The sequence below is a fragment of the Prionailurus bengalensis genome, chromosome C2 (assembly GCF_016509475.1).
Source record: "Prionailurus bengalensis isolate Pbe53 chromosome C2, Fcat_Pben_1.1_paternal_pri, whole genome shotgun sequence".
Classification (NCBI taxonomy): domain Eukaryota; kingdom Metazoa; phylum Chordata; class Mammalia; order Carnivora; family Felidae; genus Prionailurus; species Prionailurus bengalensis.
Window position 1 is genome coordinate 12,646,893 of NC_057350.1, and position 21,057 is coordinate 12,667,949.

Below are 21,057 nucleotides of genomic sequence, written 5' to 3' on the forward strand. Positions count from 1 at the left end.
CTATCATTATAGTAAGAACTCATAACTATCTGGGCTTACCTATATATCTGTACGTAACCTATATTATAGTATGAATTAAGAAGAGACAAAAAATTTTTTTTTTAATTCAGATTTGTAGTCATTACTTCCTAAAGTTGGAATATCTGTCTCTGGAAATTGTTACATCACATGATTAAGTCACCATTCCATGCTCACCAGCATCTCCAGAAAATGTCTTCCATTTCATAGATTTCTCCAGTTCTCCCATACTGCTCTCAGAGGCCTGACTTCTTTAGTTAAACTCAGGATAAGCTCAGGTCTAGAGAAAAGAAGAGATTCCTTTTTCCTTCTCGGTAGGGGCCAGCCGACCGCAAATGACTTCCTTCAGCCCACACTGTGTGCCGCCTTGATGGGGCCACTTGGTAAATCGGCTCTCAGCACCTGGGGCCTCGGCCAGCTGGTCCACAGGAGCTGGCGCCATTGCTTCCATGGCACCAGTGGGGAATTTACTGGCAGAACTGCTTAGGTTATTGATACCAGAAATGCGTGTCCGTACATGACAGTACAAAGTGAGAAAGTAAGCAAAATCGAGGATTTCTCACACGTATTGGGAAGTACCATACCTTTGCGCTCACACCCACTGCTCTCACCTGCTGTACTCGTTCAGGTTCTCCTATGGACGCCCTGCCGGCAACACAGCTGCAGCAAAAAGATTCTCAGACCTTAGAGCCCAAGCGGCCTCCTCCTCCCCGCCCGGTGGCTCCTCCTACGCGCCCCGCCCCCCCACAGAGACCACCCCCACCTTCAGGTAACAAACCACGTGATTTCCATTCGGGCTAGATCTCCGCTCTTCCTCCGTTCTATTTTACGGTGTTTTGCACGCTTAAAACCTCTAGCTTCCAGATTTTATGATTTTTCTGTCATTGTTGCTACTGCCTCAGCCTTTCTCTAAGGAACATGGCAGGCCCCTCGGAACAGGTAAAAAGAGTGTTTCCCAGCTAGATTTCTGTAATAGGGCTTTCTAGCTGCCTTCTTACAGGTGTGCACAAAATGTTTTGTTTTTGCTAATTTGATGCAGTTGCGCTAACTTCTGTAAAATATATAAGTAGAACTGAAGGGCATACATATACTTATTTCCCATAAAGTGTTATGTATTTGCCTAAATACGCTTTTTAAGTAAGTATAGTGTTGCTATTTAAATTGTGAGAAATATTTGCGTTAAATAATAGCTTTTTTATAGTACCAAGATACTAAGATGTAGTTCCTACATGTTATTTAACATCATGAATACTATAATAAATCTTTGACGTTTCAGTTTTTTATTTAATGTCATTTCCTTTCTGCTGCATATTTTCTTATGAACTCTAAGGGGCTAGGAGTCCTGCACCTGCTAGAAAGGAAATTGGAGGTAACCATTTATATTTGTCATAATACATGCATCTCGCTTCATTCATGTTTTGGAATTTTATCCCTGTAACTAAAAAGACATTTCAGATTTGTCTGATAAAAGTCAAAGTGAATGATATTTATACTCCAAGTTAAAAATGGCCCCAAACTTTCATTACATTCCTGTTAAGTAAAAGATTAGAGTTCAGTTTTACTCATGAATAGAACTAATAGAGGCTTCCATTTTCCAGCTAGACATGGTTGAATTACTCATCAAGGACCAGTACACTTTTTCTTAATAAATATAGTTAGTTTGGTGACAAAGATTTAGTTCCCCCAAATCACACTAATTTCAAAAGGAATTCAGGTATAGTAAATATAGAACATTTCCCAAGTATTTGACTGGTGATGATCTAGTACATTCCTTCTCTAGAAGCTTAGCAAACCTGATGAGCAGAATTTCCAGGAATGCAACTTAAAGTTATAATTATCTGAAACATATCCTTCAGTTTTCATGGCTTTATCATAACTTGTCATAAAAGTTGATGCTTCACTTTTTTTTCAACACAATAATGATTTTTTTCAATAAGGAAGTTTTTATTCACAAATGGATCACTCTTCAAGAAAGTGTACTCGATTGGGTTTACGTGAAAATTTCTCACAAAACTCCACTGGAGCTCTGGTTTGACAAGTGCATTTAATCTACGTCTCAGGAGAGGATGAGCCAGGTTGTCATAATTCTGCAGAAGAGCCTTTACAAATGTACCGTTAGTATTTTTAAGGCTCACTGTACTTGTGTGGTTGTTCTGTTTCCACTCTGGCCGTCTGGTGCCGATGCTGACCAAGTCGTGTTATCACAGGCTGACTTTGCTTGTGTGCAGGTTTTAAGGACTTTGTATAGAAAACAAAGCTCAATTATTTCAGCATGACGGTCTCCGCAGAACACTGCTGGATGATGATTTTTCCATCAGCTTACAAAAAACGTTAATTTTCCCCATTTTAAACTCCTGCCTTTATTTGTATTTTTATAAGTTCTATTTATCCTCTTCTTTTAAGTAGGAAAACAACTTGCAGAAAATAAGTTTTTAAATGGATTTGTGAAAAAGTTATATCAAACTTAGAAATCTGGCTTAATTTTTAAAAAGTGCTTCTTTTCATAATTGTTTCATAGGCAACGTTTGCAGCTTATTTATTTTTTTAACCCTATAAGCCAGTAACTCCTTTAAGGCAGTAACTTAGAGGAAGTCATTATAGTACTTTTGGAGTTTTCTTAAAATAATGCATCAAAAACTAACCTCTAAGAAACTAATATAGTCTCATAGAAATTTATAATGAAATTGAAGCTGATTTTGTTTCCCCGTTTTGCCTGTCAAACATTAGAGCTTTTATTAGTGATTTAACTGTGAATGTAACACGATGATCTGTAAAGCAAAGGCTTTCTTGAAGATATTTTAAAATTCCCTAGTAATCTCAGTTATAAAAAGAAAACTGTCATCCCCTTTCTGGGCTGTTTGAGGAAAGGGAGGACTGGGGTTTTTGGGCAAGGCATCTAAAGTCGCTTTGGTTTGTAGCGATATCTTTGAAGAAATGTTAGGCAGTAAAAGAACCTTTTTTTGCAAAAGTCAGCTGGAGGAGGAAATTGTGTCTTGTGCCTGCCTTTCGGTGTGTGCCCTGGGCCCTGAACAATACACAGCTTCTGTTCTTTCTCTAAAAAGGTGTCGGAGCCCCTCCCAGTCCTGGGGCAGCTAGGCGAGAGACGGAAGGTAACAAGACTTCTGCGCCCTAGAAATGGACCTCTCACCTCACTTCCAAGTGTCAGCCCCCCAGCACGTCAAGGCACACTAAGTCTGCCCTTGGTCTGCCTGTAAACTTCCCCACCCCTCCTCTTACACCGTGTAACCTTGTACTTTTTCACGTTTCATTCTGTGTTGTGGATAGTTTCTAACGGGTGACCCATTTAATTTCCCTCCAATTCTTAACATTGTTGTGCACTCTGTTTTGTATATATTGTCGTACCTACTTAGGATATGAAATTACTGTACAATGGCATTTTAAGAAGAATGCCTTTCAAAATTCTTTTCAGAGTAAGTCAGAAATGTACTATACCAACTCTGAAGTTTTAAAAATTAATAATCGTAATTAAATCCTATTAACTCTAGTCCAAGAATAAGTATTTTGTGGATGATTTCAAACAACATAAATTTTTTTCTGCATAGTAATGCTGAACTAAATTTGCTTAAAAGACCTAAGACTAGAAGCCATTCAGTAAGATTCTCGTGATCAAACGGCTGATGGATTTAACATAACAGTTGCTCTTGAATTTCCTTTAAAAAAGAATAAATTTGAGATGCCACCTTTAATAGCCGACCCCCCTCCCACACACACACTCCTTTTGGCCCCTAAAATGATTTATATCATTTCATTCTTCTTACCTTTCTAGTGAGTTTGAACCACATATTAACACTGTCCTCCGTAAAGCAAATACTTATTTGTAAGACATGCCTGCCTTCTACCTTAATCATGGGATTTTGTTGTGGGAATCTAAAACATCTCATTGTAAGATTTCTTTACCCATAATGGTATCTACAGCATGAAGCCCTGAAACAGTGTTGTTAGCAGCCCCTTGCAGAACTTGGAAAATGCTGTGTTTGCTCAGGAGCTTTGTCCGGCAAGCTCTGAGAAGCAGCGGGGTCACTGCTTGTGACCATTCACACAAGCCGACCTTCTGTTTTCAAGGTTCACGGGAGAGAACTGTGTTAGGAAAGTCACCTTAGAAGTAACGCTGTGAGTGAGATACCAGACCGAGGGCTAAACTGTCTCTCACAGAATACTTCACTAGAAGTATTTTAATTTCTCTCTTTTCTGGGGACATTTCCTTCAGGACTGATAATAGCTTTCATCCTTATCCAAAGCAGTATGCCTTGGGTGCCCATCTCATGCCCCCATTTGTGCTGGTAACGAAACAGAACAGCCAGCTGATGTTACACAGTGTTGCCTGACTGTTTACTTATGACTCATTTCTTTCCCTTCCTGCTTCAAAGCACCCAAAAGCCCTGGAACGACACGGAAAGAAAACATAGGTAAAAACACCTGAATTTAGCTACGTAACCTTAAAACTGGACCACGTAGACACTTGGGATTTAAGTACATGGTTTCTTGTTTCTTTCTTTTTGTAAAAGAACCTAAATACACAGTGTGATGTCTTTGTTTCAGGACGCACTCAGCCTTCACCTCAGGCAGGACTCCCAGGCCCAGGACCTGCTGGATACAGTGCAGCCAGACCGGTAGGCAGCACCTAGCCTGGGAGCCTAGAGGTTCAAGTTCTGGGTCCCAGTTTGCTATTAGTCAGATATGTTATCTTGGGAGGTCATGTGGCCAGTCTAGGCCTGGTTTCCTCGACTCCAAAATGAGGGAATCGCACTGGTTGATCTCCAGGGTACCTTTCAACTGTTAACATTCTAGCGCACTCTTCAAAAATAACTAAATATACTTTATTATTTGAATCAAAGTGATGCATTTAAGTAATTAGGGTCACTAAATAACTGAGGATCTTAACATTTATGAGAGGCCAGTGTATCTGTGCAGCGGTTTAAGGTATTTTCTGAGTAATTAATGGGGAATATAAAGTCATCCTTCAGTAAGGAGGATTTTAAAACTAGATTGCAGGGACGAAAATTCATGATGAGAGTCCGCATACTAAAACTGGTTCTGAAGGTAGTCAAGTAGGAGAGCAGATGGGTGTTGCAGGGCTTCTCCCTTCCTTGTAGATCTGTGCTTTTCTGTGTTCATCATATGCTCTCTTAGACACATAATTATCCTAATATTTACCTACATGAAAACTTCCTCTGGGGTCAAGTAATACAAGGAAATGGAAACCCGGATCAGCGGCTCATCTAGTGGCTCCTGGGACTTCTGGGTGGGGGGCCTCGAGCCAAAGAGTGGGTTCTGGGGCTGGACTCTCGGGGGCAATGTAGGGGCCACTTCTAATGAAATTGCTCCCGGTTCCTGGTAAGAAATTGTCATAAAATTTCTAAGATAGAAATCCCTTGTCTTTTCTGTTGTAGCTGTCCTGTTAACATCCACCCTAAAAGTCCTTTACTATGTGTAATAGTACACTCCAAATTAAAGTGTCTCTGGAATATACCTATAGATAAATACACACACACACACACACACATACACACCCCTGCAGATACCTATTACCCATTCTCCTTTTCTCAGAAAAGGGAAAATTGCTATTCACTGACTTTATCAGTGCACTTTATTTAATGCCATTAGAGTAGGGAAGGTAAGTCAGGATTTTGTGATTGCAATAATAACATTTGCCTAAAATAAGAAATATTGGGGACTAAGAGGCTCCAGCAAACTTATGAAAATAGACAACATATGTTTCACCAGCGTCTCTTTTTTTTTAATTTTTTTAATGTTTATTTTTGAGAGAAGGAAAGAGAGAGAGAGAGAGACAGAGCATGAGCGGGGGAGGAGCGGAGAGAGAGGGAGACACAGAATCCAAAGCAGGCTCCAGGCCCTGAGCTGTCAGCACAGAGCCCGACACGGAGCTGGAACTTACGCACCATGATATCATGACCTGAGCCGAAGTCGGACGCTTAACCAACCGAGCCACCCAAGCGACCCTCACCAGTGTCTCTCTTAATTAATTTAGCACATTGGATCTAGTCATTCAAGAGTTTTTCCTTCTGTGTTTGAAAAAAAAAAAAAAAATCCCAGGGTGTGGATTTTCTTAAGCGTCTTAGTTGCTACACGTATGTGTATCTTCCCTCTCCTCTTGAGCTTTAACGCCATCCCTGTCCCCTGTGAGGGCACCACTGCACGTGGGGCAAGGCAGAGGCCCCGCCGCCCCGCGCACCCGAGCTTGGGCCCTGGCCTTCCTTTCTAGCTTTGTGGCCTTGGGAAAGGCACCTGCCTCTGGGGGGTATTTTGAGGATGAAATGGAAGTGCCTCAGAGCGCTTAAGTAACGTTGTGCCTGACGCCTCGTACACAGTCCGGAACAAAAAGGGAGGTTGTAAGGTGTACGACTGTAGGACTATAAATAGAAAGCAATGAACACAACAGGAGGGGGGCTAATGCCAGAGGGGTGACAAGACGGGATACAAAAGCAACTATTTTCACAAAATCTCATCTCGTGAAAATAAGCGTCTCAAATGTTGTGTTTCCCCTCCGCAGACTATCCCGCCCCGCGCCGGAGTGATCAGTGCCCCACAGAGCCACGCTCGGGCATCTGCTGGAAGACTGGCTCCTGAAAGCCAAAGCAGACCGCCAGAAGGACTGAAAGGTAGGCCCGAGTCCGTTCTGAGTTATTTCACCTTTCCTTCTCCCTTCTGTCATCTCTCACCTTCCGCGACCCACTCCAACAGGGAGAGCCTTCCTTCTCTGTGCCACAGGCCGTGAGGCCGCTGGCGGGGGAGCGGGGGACTCGAATCTCCCAAGGCCTCACTAAAGGAAGAACAGGATGTGGTTTTCTAGGCCGGGCCTAACATCTGAAAACTCATCGTTTAGGTTCAGTCCTTCTTCCCGAACCGCTGAAGCCTCAGGCTGCGCCCCCCGTGCAGCCCTCTCTGCCCCCGCCCGTTCAGAAGATGCAGGAGCCCCTTGTCCCCGTGGCAGCGCCTCTGCCTCAGTCCGCCCCCCAGCCAAGCTTGGAAACCCCGCCGCAGCCGCCCCCTCGGAGCAGGTCGTCCCACAGCTTGCCTCCGGAGCCTTCGCCGCAGCCGCCGCAGCCGCAGGTGAGGCCCGCTGGTGAACAGAGAGCACCTTTGATGCCTTTGGTACAGTCTTTGCACCCACTTGCCTCGGACCCGGGGTTCTCAGAGAGCGAGCTTGGGATTGGCTTCTTGACGGAACTTCCCAGGGGCTCCCAGGCTCCTTTATCTTGTTCACATTCAAAGCGTTTGTGACTTTTTCATCTTTTTAAATGCCCGCGTTACTTTGGATACTTACTTAGTATAGTAGGACGAACAGCAGTAGTTTCTTTTTCTTGTTGTTCACAGCCCATCTGTTAGTTCCGGCTTTCACTTTCTGGACAGGGATGCCTTACCTCTGGCAGAGTGGTTAATTTCCAGTGAACAGAGGATAATTCCTGTGTTCCTCCGGGTGCAAGCAGTGGTTCTTTTCCGAGCCCGAGCTGGCACCGGGGTCTTCAGGTATTTCTGTTTGGGGTGGGCAGCAGTGGGCTTATTCACCAAGTAACAACCATCGAAAGAATAAGGGCACCTCACTGGTGTCACACAGAAAACAGTGCCATTGCCTCAGTGGGTGACAGTCCTAGGATCACAAGGATTTGTGTTATGCCAGTGTGACCTCACGTTGGAAGGACTTCTGGTGTGTGTATACAGAGTTGTTTTAATACGGGGTGATCGTGCAAGTTGAATTGTTTTATTTTTATTTGGATGCCGTTTTACTTCGTGTTGCTACATACATTCTAGTAAAATTGTTAAAGTCTATGCTTAGTAAGAACATTCTTTGATGTCTAGCCTTACATTTTATTTTATCCTAATGTTTTAACTTAAAAATGTCATCAAGGCCAAAGGAATGTGTAAAGCTTGAGAAGTCTGCTCTTTCACTGACAAGGCCCCTTAAGCACATTTATTAATACTAGTTTGCCTCCATTTTTACAGCTATCTGAATACGTCCAGCTAGTAGGCAGAAGTTAACAGTTTCTTATGCTTCTGTATGGTGAAAAACAGATAGTAAAGTAAATACAAGTCTTAAAATGAATATTGTCAGCAATTAGCACTTTCTCATTAGACAGTGGGTCACATTTATAAAAACTAAAGAAGGATATATAAATGAGAGAAATAAGATGTTCTCTTAAACTGATTAATACCATAAAGTATTCTACATTTTTTAGTTCAGAAAATTGAGGATGTTGACAATGTATAAAAATTGTAGAAATCCTTCAAACAATACATGTCCACTGTTCTTCTCTCTGCAGATCTATTTTTAGTGAGGCATGAATTTTTCTTCTCATTTTCTTGTAATGTGTGCTATTGTATTTTGTTAAATGTAATTGGAAGGCAAAACACTTTCAAACTAACCACCTTCAAGCTTTGACTACTGTTTTAAGACAGAAAGTAAGCACCTATTTCTTAGGAAAGAGAACCTTAATTCCTAAAAGTCTGTAATAGTTTACAGGTTTAAGTATCCTTAGACCAACGTGAACACAGATACAGTACTCAAAAACTGGACAAAGAGCAAACCGTTCAGTAAGATTGCAGTTCTCAGGAGAAAATCATACCACAAAAGTACTACAGGACCAATATTCCAATGACTACCACATTATCATTTTCTTAGGTCGTTGTCCATGGTTTTGGTTTGTGTTTTTCATTGGAATGGGTATGGTAATTTGGTGGCAGACAGCATGTGCTTTGTGTGTGGCCTGGCAGAGAATGTCCTTGAATCTTGTGTCATTCACTTCGTTGAAACTACCAGGGATGTTTGTTTTAAATTCTAAATATTTTTTTGGCCTCAGTCATTGATATCAGACTCCTCCAAATATTATACACACACACACTTTTCTTTCTTGGGGGAGCAGGGGTCTTGTTCGTGTGCAGACCCTCTTTGGGAAGAATCACAGAGTGGTTAACGGTTTCTTCCTAGAGTGCTAGGGGGCTGGAAGGAAGGGGAGGCATTTACCTGTTTGTACCGCTTGAATTTTGAACCGTGAGAATAATGCCTATTCAAAACATAATGAACGTCTAAAATTTAACAATTGTTTTCAGCGGCTATAGGTTGAAAAGGATGAGAATTTAAAATACAACATATTTGATACTTTGGTGATCTATGAAATAGTCTTAGAACTGAACACTTAATAATTTTTATTAAGTCTTTATTATTAATTCTGCCCAAAATACACAAGGTATTTAAAACATAAAAACATACATGGCCTAGCACTACTTTTTATTATTATTTAAATGGTTTTTTACTTGATAGTTCTATACAGAAAAGACCCTTCCAATTCAAATGATCGTTTAACATGTACAGAACATAGAAATGCTTCACTTATCTGCCCGACTTCTGGCATCTTGGTCATCTGATTATCATCTAAGAACCTGAAGTTCAGAAATCCAACAGGAAATAGAGTAACAGCCTCACTGCCATACTGTTGTGATAGCTAACAGTGAGAGAAGAGACCGAGTAGAAAATCTCAGCATTCTAGATCTATTTAATACCTCCTACCTTCTGTCACTGCCAGAGCTGATACTCATAACCCTGAGATCATCAAGGAAGTATTCATTTAAATCCAGGAGTCTCGTGTTTAGTAGGCAGGAAACTCTATTAATGCCTAGTACATTTTAGAATGATGTCTTCCTCGATTGTCAAATGAGTTTTGGTATTTTAAAATGAGGTAAGCTTTAGATATTGGGGAAGATTTGCTCAAAACTGTTTTTGAGCCTAGTGTTTTTTTTTAAAAAAATACTGCTATGGTACAAAAAGATGATTTCATTTTTAAACAACAAAATTTCTTCTATTATTGTACCTTACAACTAGTAAGTTATGAGGTGAATTAATGATAGTACGTTCTTTCTGAAAATTTGAGTAATATAGAATATGTCTGGATCCTGATCATTTTGTGAAAATAAATACTGATTTTCAGTGGGGTAGTACTTCTGCAAAGTGTTGCCATTTTATACATTTCCTCTAATGGTGATAAACCCATAGGCTGTCTTGTGGCTATGTCCTACTCATCTCGGGCTGCCATAACAAAATACCAAAAACTGGGTAGCTTAAACAATAGGAATGTGTGATCTCACAGTTCAGAGGCTTGAAGCCTGAGATCAGGAGGCCGGTACAGTTGAGTTCTGGTGAGGGTTCTCTTCCCAGCTTGCAGATAGCTGCCTTCTCACTGTGTGATCATGTGGCCTTTCCTCAGTGCTTCCGGTGGGGGAGAGAGTAGGCTCTCTGCCACGGTGTCCTTCCATGAGCATAATCCCTCCTTCCATAATCCCTCATGAGGCCACTCTCATGGCCTCATCCAACCCCAGTCACCGCCCTCCCCCCGCAAAGGCCCCACCTCCAAATACCATCACACTGAGGGTTAGGGCTTCAACATATGAATCTAGGGGGACACAAACATTCAGTCCATAACAGACTGCTTAAAGTATCTTAGAGCTCCAAAAACCTATTTGGGTTATTATTTTTGTTTTGAAGTGGCTGGTCATCAACCTCTGGCAAAATTAAAGTTTGAACCCTAATCAACGATATATTTTTTTATTCAAAATTACAAAAGAATTGGAGTTGTCTCTTGAACTCATGCTGTGACTTGCAAATGTTGCCTCTGTCAGGTTCTGTGTATAATATAGAAATAAAAGTATTTCAAAGCCTGGATCGGTAGGGTTGCTGTTTGGTCTCAGATCGTCCTCCTAACTCTTTCCTTTGATGTCTGTGTTCCCTTTCTCAAAGCAGGAGCAACCGTCAGGGTAACAGGTATCGGATTATTTCTCAATCTTATCTGTGCTTTTCATCTGTCTTAGCACATTAGATGTATGAATCTTTTGCTTCATACATCTAAAGTTTCACCCATTTTTAAAACCACCTGTCCACATTAATAAATTCTATTATCATACCATAAACCTGTTTTTTTTCTTAGTGTTTCAGATTTTTAGGAACCATTTTAGTTGTTCTTATTAATGCTTTACCATTTTTTTTTTTGCTTTATTTTTTATGAAAATTAACAAAACTAAAAGGTGTACCTTCAAGAAGGTTGAAGGTATACAAAAGTCTGTTTGGCAAGACCAAATGGTTCTGGGTTTTAATGATGGCAGAATTACATAAATACAAAACTTAACTTCTTTTCTTAGGTTTCTTTTGGGAAATTTTTTTCAAATAATTTTAGTAACAAGATTATTTTTGGTAAGGGAGAACTTGTAGAAAGATAAAAGTTAATATTATAACAGGATTATTTAAAGGTCCTTCCAACACCTTCCTCACCATTTTTCATGTTAATTCATCACAAACCTGCTTAGATTATAAATTAATTCCAGTATAGTGAATGGTGGTGTGGCTTTCATTGTAACTTCAAGTGATCCTGCTTCTGCCAAATTACCTTTAATGTATCTTGAAAACAAATTTTTTATATATGGAAATAAATGTAAACATAAAGCATTTATTTGCCACAGGCCTGCTATTATTCTAAGCTGTGCAAAGTATAAAATTCTCCTTTCCTGTAATGTCTGTGTTGTGGACCGTTCCATCCACCGTGGGGGAATTGGGTCCCACACCCGATCAGATACTGCCATTTTGCTGCATTAATAAATAATCCAGGGGGGGCGCCTCGGTGGCTCAGTCAGTTAAGCATCCCACTTCAGCTCAGATCATGATCTCGGGGCTTGTGAGTTCAAGCCCCACGTTGGGCTCTGCTGACAGCTCGGAGCCTGGAGCCTGCTTCGGATTCTGTGTCTCCCTCTCTCTCTGCCCCTCCCCCACTCACACTCTGTCCCTCTCTCCCTCAAGAATAAATAAACATTAAAAAAAAGTTTAGGGGCCCCTGGGTGGCTCAGTCGGTTAAACGTCTGACTTCAGCTCAGGTCACGATCTCACAGTTTGTGAGTTCGAGCCCCATGTCGTGCTCTGGGTTCAGAGCCTGGAGCCTGACACATTCGGTCAGACACAGATTCTGTGTCTCCTTCTCTCTCCGCCCCTCCCCGCTCACGCTCCGTCTCTCAAAAAATGAATAAACGTTAAAAAAAAAGTTTTTTTTAACTTTAAAAAAATAATGCAGAGATTATTTCTAATATAGAGTTAATTGTAATTTGTTAATGTCTATAATAGATGTGTCTTTCAAGCAGATTTCCATAAACACATCTGCTTACCTTTAATAACTTAGAATACAGTTTTGAGTCCGTTACATGTTTGCTCTTTTATACAAATTTATTGTCATAGTAAGTTGTTTGGAGAAAAATATACTTGTTTATTCAGTTAGGAAGTATGTTCTAGGACAATTGAATAAAACAATCAGATACTTGAGAGTTACTCACTTAATGAAGTTATCCATCGTTGCCTTATGCAAATGAACAGCCTTCCCTGTTGTTAAAGTAGCAAGTTACTGTTCTATAAAATGCAGTTATGTTTTTTCGGTGGGTGGGGACCACTGCTCTTTTTTTTCAACACAGCTCATGAACATTTAGTTACTTTGCTCTCCCAACTCTCTATATTTTAGGTGGTGCTCCATTTTGTTACATTGCAGGCCTGGAGCCCAAATGCTCCCTCCCCTGTCCTTTTCAACCAAAAGTTTATCTTCTTATCTTTAAATCTGGCATCAATATCCGAGTCATCTACTTAGTATCGATAATTATGTACAGGTCGCTTTTGTTTTTTTAATCAAAATGAAGCACGTGATGAGCTCATTCTTGCTCCTAAGACCAGGGTTCTCTTCCCCATGAAAGAAGTTGGAGAAGTTGGTTTTGCTCAGTCCCATAGACGTGCTCCTCTCCCAGCTGGCTTCTCTGTGAACTAGGCACAGAGTGCACACTTTTTACGGCCATAAAGTAATTCAGGACACTCCTCCTGCCAGTTCACAGCCAACTCTGCCACATGGGAAGAACGGATTATATACCAAATAGAAAATGGGATCTCCCCCCCCGCCCCCGCCCAACAGTTTTAAACAATCTTTGCATATGGTTATTAATGAGCATATCTGTTTTGAAACTTTTTCTTACAAGATGAGGAAAGTCAGTTAAGGAATATTGTCACATCATTGGCAGAGTTCAGTCTACAAAGGAGAACTTAAAAGGCAAAAAATGCTTTGAAAATACATTTTTCCAAGTAGAAAAGGAAAGATGCATTGTCTTTAGCTTAAGAATATAAACATACCAATGAAGTCAGTTTCCATTCATGAAGTTTAATTTCCATAGTAACATTAACTTTAAATAAAAATACATGTAAAAGAACAATGAAACCACATCATCATCCCGATAGGTGTTGGAAGTTTATTCTACAGATCTAGCATAAGTTCTAAATACGGGTTTCTTGCGTTCACGCTAACATTTGATAAAACGGCATGTTCAAGTCATTTGCTGAATTCTGTCCAGTTCTCCATTTTACATCATATTAGAACGTGCATGAATGAAACAAACTATTTAACTTCTCTGGGGTTTAAACAAATGTCTTTAACAAAGGGGTTTATGTAGCAGGGAGGTTTTAAAGAGTAAGGTTTTAGTTGTCTTACCTTACTTAAACTACCAGGGTAACAAACTATACAAAGCTGTTTAAGTTTGAAATTTGTATCCTTGCCCCCTCCCCCTCCCCCCATGAATAATTGAGACAGGAAGCATAGAGGGGTTGTTAAAAGTAACATGTTGTCTTTTTTTTTTTGTCCTGATTATTGGGTGTTCTCTTTTTCAGGTGAAAACAAATGGAGTCTCTGCCATCAGACTGGAATCACCCTTAAAGAATGACCCATTTGAAGATCTGTCATTCAGTCTGCTTGCTGTATCCAAGGCTCAGTCATCCATTCAAACATCATGTGCTCCAACCCCAAACCCAAAGGGGTTGATTCAGTTGCCTTCTGCAACACAAAGTAACATGAATACTTTGAGTTCTGTAACTTGCATGCCTCCAATTCCAGCCCGGAGTAAATCCCAGGAAAATATGCGATGTTCTCCAAACCCATTTATTACTAGCTTGACCAGCACAAATCCTTTCACCGACAGGACTGCAGCTCCCGGAAACCCATTTAGAGCCGAGTCTCAAGAATCGGAGGCAACTTCGTGGCTCTCCAAAGACGAGCCCGTTGCCAGCAGTCCTTTCCCTTCCCTGAAGCCTCTTGGTCATAACAATAGCAAGCCTTCATCATTTGATGGTTTTAAGGACAGTTTTGATCTGCAGGGCCAGTCTTCGGCAAAAATCAGCAACCCAAAAGGATGGGTAACCTTCGAGGAAGAGGAGGACTTTGGTGTGAAAGGGAAGTCAAAGTCATCTTGTCCAGACCTACTGAGTAATCAGCCGAGTTCGCTCTCTGGCTCCGTGACCTTTGATGATGACTGGAATAAAGGCACAAATGTTCCTTTCTGTGTGTTGCCATCAAGACGACCACCTCCACCTCCTGTCACTCTGCCCCCACCTGCCACCACCCCTCCTGTAGCTCCTTTCACAACCTTGCCATCGAAGGCATCACCCACACTAGACTTTACAGAAAGATAAGGTTATGCAATAGAAAACAGTCTTGGATTTGTTTGTTTGTTTTTCAGTTTGGGCAGGTGAGAGCCAAAAGAATTGGGCATTAGTTCCTCATTATGTGCAATATGGAATTGTTAAGTGCACTGATGTTGTCACGAAATACCACTATTTAATGTGTACAAAGCTGGAATATGTGTATATTGGAAATAAGGAAAAAGTCCTTCTCATTATTAACTGGAGTTTTGGTGTGTTTCTGTTTGGATAAATAAGAGAGAGGAGTAGCCATAAACAGTGCTCAAAACTACTTCAGACAGTAGTCCTTATTCAGAAATTCTCTGTCCGTCTTCTCTGAAGAACCTTAAAAAAGCCCAGACAACTTCTAGCTGACATTCTTGCCTGCTCTTTGATACTTGTTAACAATGGTGTTTCCAGGTATTTACCGAAGAGCTATCAGAGTTATACTGAGACCATTGTGAAAGGCATGGCTTTAAAACACAAAAAGGCATGGGTATACACACACACACACACACACACACACACACACACGTATGTATACACTTACATATTTGTAAAACTTAGGACTCAGACAAAATATTTACCTACACGTTCTAACAGAGTTATTTTTTCGGTGTTTCATTACCAAAAGGATGGCTCTACATGAAATTTGGACAGTTCATTAATTTTCTTTCCAAAACTAGCATCTCACTACAGAACCAGACTTTCCTACCATTTCATCCCCCTCCCCCAAACACACATGACCCGCATCTTTGTTCCTTTGGGCTCCAGCATCTCCAGACGCTTTTATTCCGGGAGGAGGTTCTTGGGGCCGGAAGCAGCCTATTTTGTGGTCACGGTCATGTGGATGGACACTCCAGCCCATACAACAAAGCACTATGGCCTTATCTCTCAGGAAGGCACATACCTCCAAGTTCAATGAAGAATATTAGAGCTAAACACACTCCCCTCTCTCTGCACTAAGGTGTATGTTGCCCATTCCCCTCCCACACTTTCCCTTTGCTGCTTTCTCTCCGGAACTTCATAGCAGGGAAGGCAGCGGTCCTCAGAATGCTTGGAGTTGGGGATCTACTCCGTGTGTGTGCTCTGTCCCCATCAGAGGCTACGCAACACATCTGTGAAGCTGCTTTACATTTTTAGAGGCTACCCCTCAAATTAGCTGTGGATTTTGTCTCCCGCACTGCCAATATGCAACTGACCCTGCTGTTATCTCATGAAGTTCACAGAATTTTTACACAATGTAGTGTTTTGGTATCATCACGTAATCCCAAACAGAAAACTCCGTGAGCGATGTTTTGTTGTCAGCTTAAGTTAAAATCATCCTCAGCCGTTGAGACTGATATTAACATTCCTTTTATAGGAAGTTATAGATGTCCACCTAAATTCCATCGTCCGCATTTAACCTTTAAAGATGTGCACTGGGAGAACATCAAAATAGAGTTCATGGCTAAGATTATGTAAAGTGGAAAAGCACAGCAAAACTGCATTGCACTTAAAGCAAATCTAGTAGGGAAAAAAAAGCACTTTTCTAAATGCTCAAATGTTATCAAGATACTATATTTCTAGAAGTAATCCTCTCTCTGTTCACAGCCAGGATTCGCTGTTAGCACTAACTCTTGTGAGTTTTATATTGTGCTTTTTGGGGGTTCTAATCATTTCCGCAGTAGTATATTTTAAACAGCAGTATTACTATAAGCAGCGTGCTTCAGAATGTGAATTAACTTCTTGAAACTGTGGCTTTAACATCTATGTGATTAGTGTATGTGGTATTTGCTCTCCATTAGCAAAAAGAATTCATTATAAACTTCACTAGTGCGGATTGCGGTTTCTGTGAGCGATGTTTCCTTTTGAGTAGAAACTACTGTCTAAAATATACGTATCACGCAGCAGCTCAGCCTTTACCAGGAAAATTATATTTGGCAAGTTGCCGAAAGGGCACAGGGTTGGGAAAGTGAAAGGTACGCTGCAAATAACTAGCCATTATTCTGTGTTATTAAAATATTTACCAGTTCTGTTAAAAGCAGAGCAGAAATTAGACACTAAGCCTCTCTTTGTGAATTCTTTGTTCTCTATAGTAGATTGCTGTTTATATGTAAGAATTTTATTGCTTATGTGGCATACAATATTTATAACTATATACTTTATAGAAGTGCAGTATTAAAGTCAGTGGTATACAAACATTCTGTACATATCTGTGAAATGTGCTGTCATATGAAATAAATACACCTGTCTTTACCATGTTGACTACTTTGCTCAAGAGGGAAGAACTTTTCTCAGCCATTTTCCTTGAACTTTACATATGCAAGTGTAATGACATTTGGGGATCAGCTGTCGAATCAGGTGTTTTTTTAAGTTTATTTATTTTGAGGAGAGAGAGAGACAGAGCACATGAGCGGGAGAGGGTCAGAGAGAGGGAGAGAGAGAATCCCAGGCGCATTCCACACTGCCACCGCAGAGCCCAACACAGGGCTCAAAGCCACGAACCGTAAGATCATGACGTGAGCCCAAGTCGAGAGCGGGACACTTGGCCGACTGAACCACCCACGTGCCTCCCAGATCAGGTATTTTAAATTTTTTTTTTCAACATTTATTTTATTTTTGGGACAGAGAGAGACAGAGCATGAACGGGGGAGGGGCAGATAGAGAGGGAGACACAGAATCGGAAACAGGCTCCAGGCTCCGAGCCATCAGCCCAGAGCCTGACGCGGGGCTCGAACTCACGGACCGCGAGATCGTGACCTGGCCGAAGTCGGACGCTTAACCGACTGCGCCACCCAGGCGCCCCAAGATCAGGTATTTTAATTCAAGACTTCATTTCATCCGTTTTACTTCTCTATATAATAATCTAAAAGTAAGAAAATCTTCTAAGACGACAAATCATCATTAAGAAGAGAGGCCCTCATTCAAAGTCTCACTGGCCTGAAAATAATGCATGAAGCATGAATGATGGGGGTAGAAGGGAAATAGGCACAAGGACAGCCAGACACAGGAGACTGACTAAAAAGACCCAAGTTCAAGGCCAAGGCTAGTAGTTCCTTCCAGTATTGCCTTTTTTCAGTCCTGTATGATTGCTATTCAGAACAGTAACGTTGATTCTTAAATCATTGAATCATGTTCAATGTAATTTTAGATACAGAAGATATGTAGAAGGTATAGATACAGAATAATAGGCTTTAAAAGAAACTTTTGATTTTATGATTGAGATACATATGCAGTTGCTAAGAAATAATACAGAGAGATCCCAGGTACCCTTTACCCAGTTTCTCACCCCCGCCCCAGTGGTAACATTTTACAAATTATAGTATACTACTACAACCAGGACATTAGCATTGATGCAAAACACTTCCCGTCACCACCAGGATCCTTCATGTTGCCCTTTTCCTGCTGTCGTCCCATCCTAACTCCCCTGCCTTGTCCCTAGCTCCTGGAAACCACTATTCTCCAGTTCTATAATTTTGCCACCTCAAGAGTGTTTTTATATATGTGTATATGTGTGTGTGTGTGTGTGTGTGTGTATATATATATATATATATATACATATATATATATATATAAATTCCATATATATATGGAATCATACGGTATGTGACCTTTTGGGATTGACTTTTTTACTCTGCATAATTACCTGGAGATTCATCAAGACTGCAGGTGTCTTTTTTATTGTCAAGTGGTATTTCATGGTGTGGATGTTAACACAGCTGGTTTAGGCATTCACCCACCCACCCACTGAAGGACATCTGGGTTGGGGCTATTATAGACAAAGCTGCTATGAACATTCCCATACAGGTTTTTTTCTTTTTCTTTTTAATTTTGCTTTTTAATGTTTATTGTTTTTGAAGGAGAGAGAGACAAAGCGTGAGCGGTGGAGGGGCAGGGAGAGAGAGGGAGACAGAATCCAAAGCAGGCTCCAGGCTCCAAGCCATCAGCACAGAGACTGACGTGGGGCTCGAACCCATGGACTGCGAGATATGGCCTGAGCTGAAGTCGGAGGCTTAACCGACTGAGCCACTTAGGCGCCCCCCCGTACGGGTTTTCCTGTGAACATAAGTTTTCATTTATCTGGGAAAATGCCCAGGAGTGCAATTGCTGGACCACAGGGTAGGTGATGCTTGGATCTTTAAAAAACCGCCAAACTGTCTTCCAGAATGGACCATTTTACATTCCCATCAGCAATGTATGAGTGATCGACTTCTCTGCATCCTTGCTTGCATTTGCTGTTGTCACTACTTTTTCTTTTAGCCATTTTAGTAGAGGATATATCATTGTGGCTTTATTTCCTTAATAGCTAACCATGGTGAACACCTCTTCATGGTGAGCATGCCATCTAATATCTTCTTTGGTAAAATATGTGTCTTTTGCCTATTTTCTCAATGGATTGTGTTTTTTTTACTGTTATTTTATTTTAATGTTTGGTTATTTTGAGAGAGAGAGAGAGAGAGAGAGAGAGAGAGAGAGAATGCAGGGGAGGGGCAAAGAGGGGGAGAGAGAGAATCCCAAGCAGGCTCTGCTGTTAGCACAGAGCCCAATGCGGTGCTCGATCTCACTGACCGTGAGAATATGACCTGAGTCTGAATGAAGAGTCAGGCACTTAACCGACTGAGCCACCCAGGCGCCCCTACTGTTGTGTTTTGAGGGTTCTTTGTCTTTTCTGTATACTCGCACTTTGTTGGATGCGTGGTTTGCCAATATTTCTCCCCGTCTATAACGTATCTTTTATCCTCTTTACGAGTAGCCAGATCCTGAGCTCTGCAAGTCCACAAACTAACTACAGTCATGGTGACGGACAAAGGACAACCAAACTCACACACAGGAAAACTGATATATAAAATTTCAAAATCCCTGTTTATTAATTTTAGGAAAATAAGTCTGAGTACATCAAGAGTTAGTGAACATACAGCAGGATGCGGACTCATACGCTGGTGTTGACAGAGTATCGATTCTGGAGAGCAATTTAACCATGCCCAGAAAAATCCATATGCTCTATCCCAAGAAATCTGACTTGTAGAGAAATTCTAGTGCACGTGGAACAGGACGGGCAATGTTCGTAATGGTAAAAACTAGAAATACGCTAATCGTCATCGGGAATGGAGTGACAGATTTAGACAGTAGACCACTGTGTAAGTTAGAAAACAGTATAATATGACATTTCTATAAAAGTTAAAACACGAAAACTATCCTCTATTCTTTAGGGAGACATATACATATGTGTTGATGGTATAACAACAGCATAAATTCAGCATAGTAGTTACCTTTGGAGAAGGGGGAGAAGAGAATGGAATCAGAGAGGGCTGTGTGGGAACTTTAAATGTATCTCTAATGTTGTTAGGGCCTTAAAAAAAAAAAAAAAGGTTTTTTTCAGTAGACTAAAAATCTGTTCTTTTCCTCCCTCGCTGCCTGATATCTAACAGCCAAAATGAATGACCTATTTATTATCTAGACCACAGCATTCATCCCTAATGCATCGCTTCATTAGGTACAAATGGTCATAAGATGCCCTTCACCCTAGAAAGGCAACAGCGCCTAAAATATTCAGAGAAAAGTAGCCACACTGCTCAAGAGCACACACATACCACCTTTTGTCTTCAAATTCAGTAACCCGCTCGAGTCGTGCCAAGACAAGAGAGAGTCTTTGGTACGATTTAGGATTACCGAAACCACACTGAGAAAAAGCTACGCGCAAATTTGTAAGACATGGCCTGTATGAGGAAAAAAAAAAAAAGACTAAAAGAGGACACTGAAAGGAATGTTTCAGTGCTGACAAAGATTAGTGCTGACAAAGATTAAAGATACTGCAAGCGCTTGGAATATGGAGTGACTACCAAGTGAGGAATGAACTACATACTTTCTACCAAATGATTCCTACCAAATAATAAACTACATATAAACGAAACGGGATGGCCAGCACATGAGTTTTCCATGCTTTGTTAATTTTGAAACTTACACCCAGAGACCCTGTAATATAGGAGTTTGCGCATAAATGGTTCTCACCACCTAGAAAGCAAGACACTTTCAACCAAGTTGTAAGCTTGGTTGGCTTAGGGGTGCAGAATCAGATTCAGGAGAAACAGGGGGATGGCCTTATGGCCAGCACTCAGGAGCTCAGAGAACACAGTAGGTCCCCTTCTCCCTCTGAGAACAGAGACATTTACCATTCTGCCCAGTACTGCATGTTCCAATACTAGAGGTGAAAACACATCCGCTCGCTGGGCTCCATACCCTGTCTAGGACCAGTCTAACAGTCTTCATATGAGACCCCGAATTGGTTTTTGGCATTTCCAAGCCCATAGTCACACACTATCCACTCTGCCCCGGAGACCCCAGGGACGAAGTTCCAATGGGGAGAGCCAAAGTTTCAGGAATACAAAGTAGCAGGTGCTTGCAATACTCAGATCGGGCAATGGCCTTTCGAAGGAGATAACGAGGGTTGAAGCCTTGCACTATCGTACGTAGCTTTGGTGGCACCTTGTTATCAAGGACTAAGTGCAAATGTCACCCAATTTGGTTTTCTTTATGCTTCTATCTGAATCTGCCTTGTCCCTTAT

At 41.2% G+C, this 21,057-nt stretch overlaps 1 protein-coding gene across 15 annotated transcripts in view; it reads left to right on the forward strand.

Moving 5' to 3' along the window:
• The window catches only part of SYNJ1 (synaptojanin 1), a 91,299-nt gene extending 74,548 nt beyond the window's left edge, over positions 1-16,751 (forward strand). For 5 of the 15 annotated variants that reach the window (XM_043593730.1, XM_043593718.1, XM_043593720.1 and 2 more), the window contains 8 exons: positions 647-787; positions 1,349-1,387; positions 3,081-3,128; positions 4,407-4,445; positions 4,579-4,649; positions 6,551-6,659; positions 6,884-7,110; positions 13,727-16,751. In XM_043593730.1, the coding sequence (XP_043449665.1) occupies positions 647-787; positions 1,349-1,387; positions 3,081-3,128; positions 4,407-4,445; positions 4,579-4,649; positions 6,551-6,659; positions 6,884-7,110; positions 13,727-14,524 (1,472 nt within the window). In that variant the 3' untranslated portion in view covers positions 14,525-16,751. Of the gene's footprint in view, positions 1-646; positions 788-1,348; positions 1,388-3,080; positions 3,129-4,406; positions 4,446-4,578; positions 4,650-6,550; positions 6,660-6,883; positions 7,111-10,786; positions 10,811-13,726 lie in introns of all 15 variants that reach the window. The other 10 variants (XM_043593722.1, XM_043593725.1, XM_043593726.1 and 7 more) reach the window with 6 other exon arrangements.
• Positions 16,752-21,057: the final 4,306 nt, after the last annotated feature.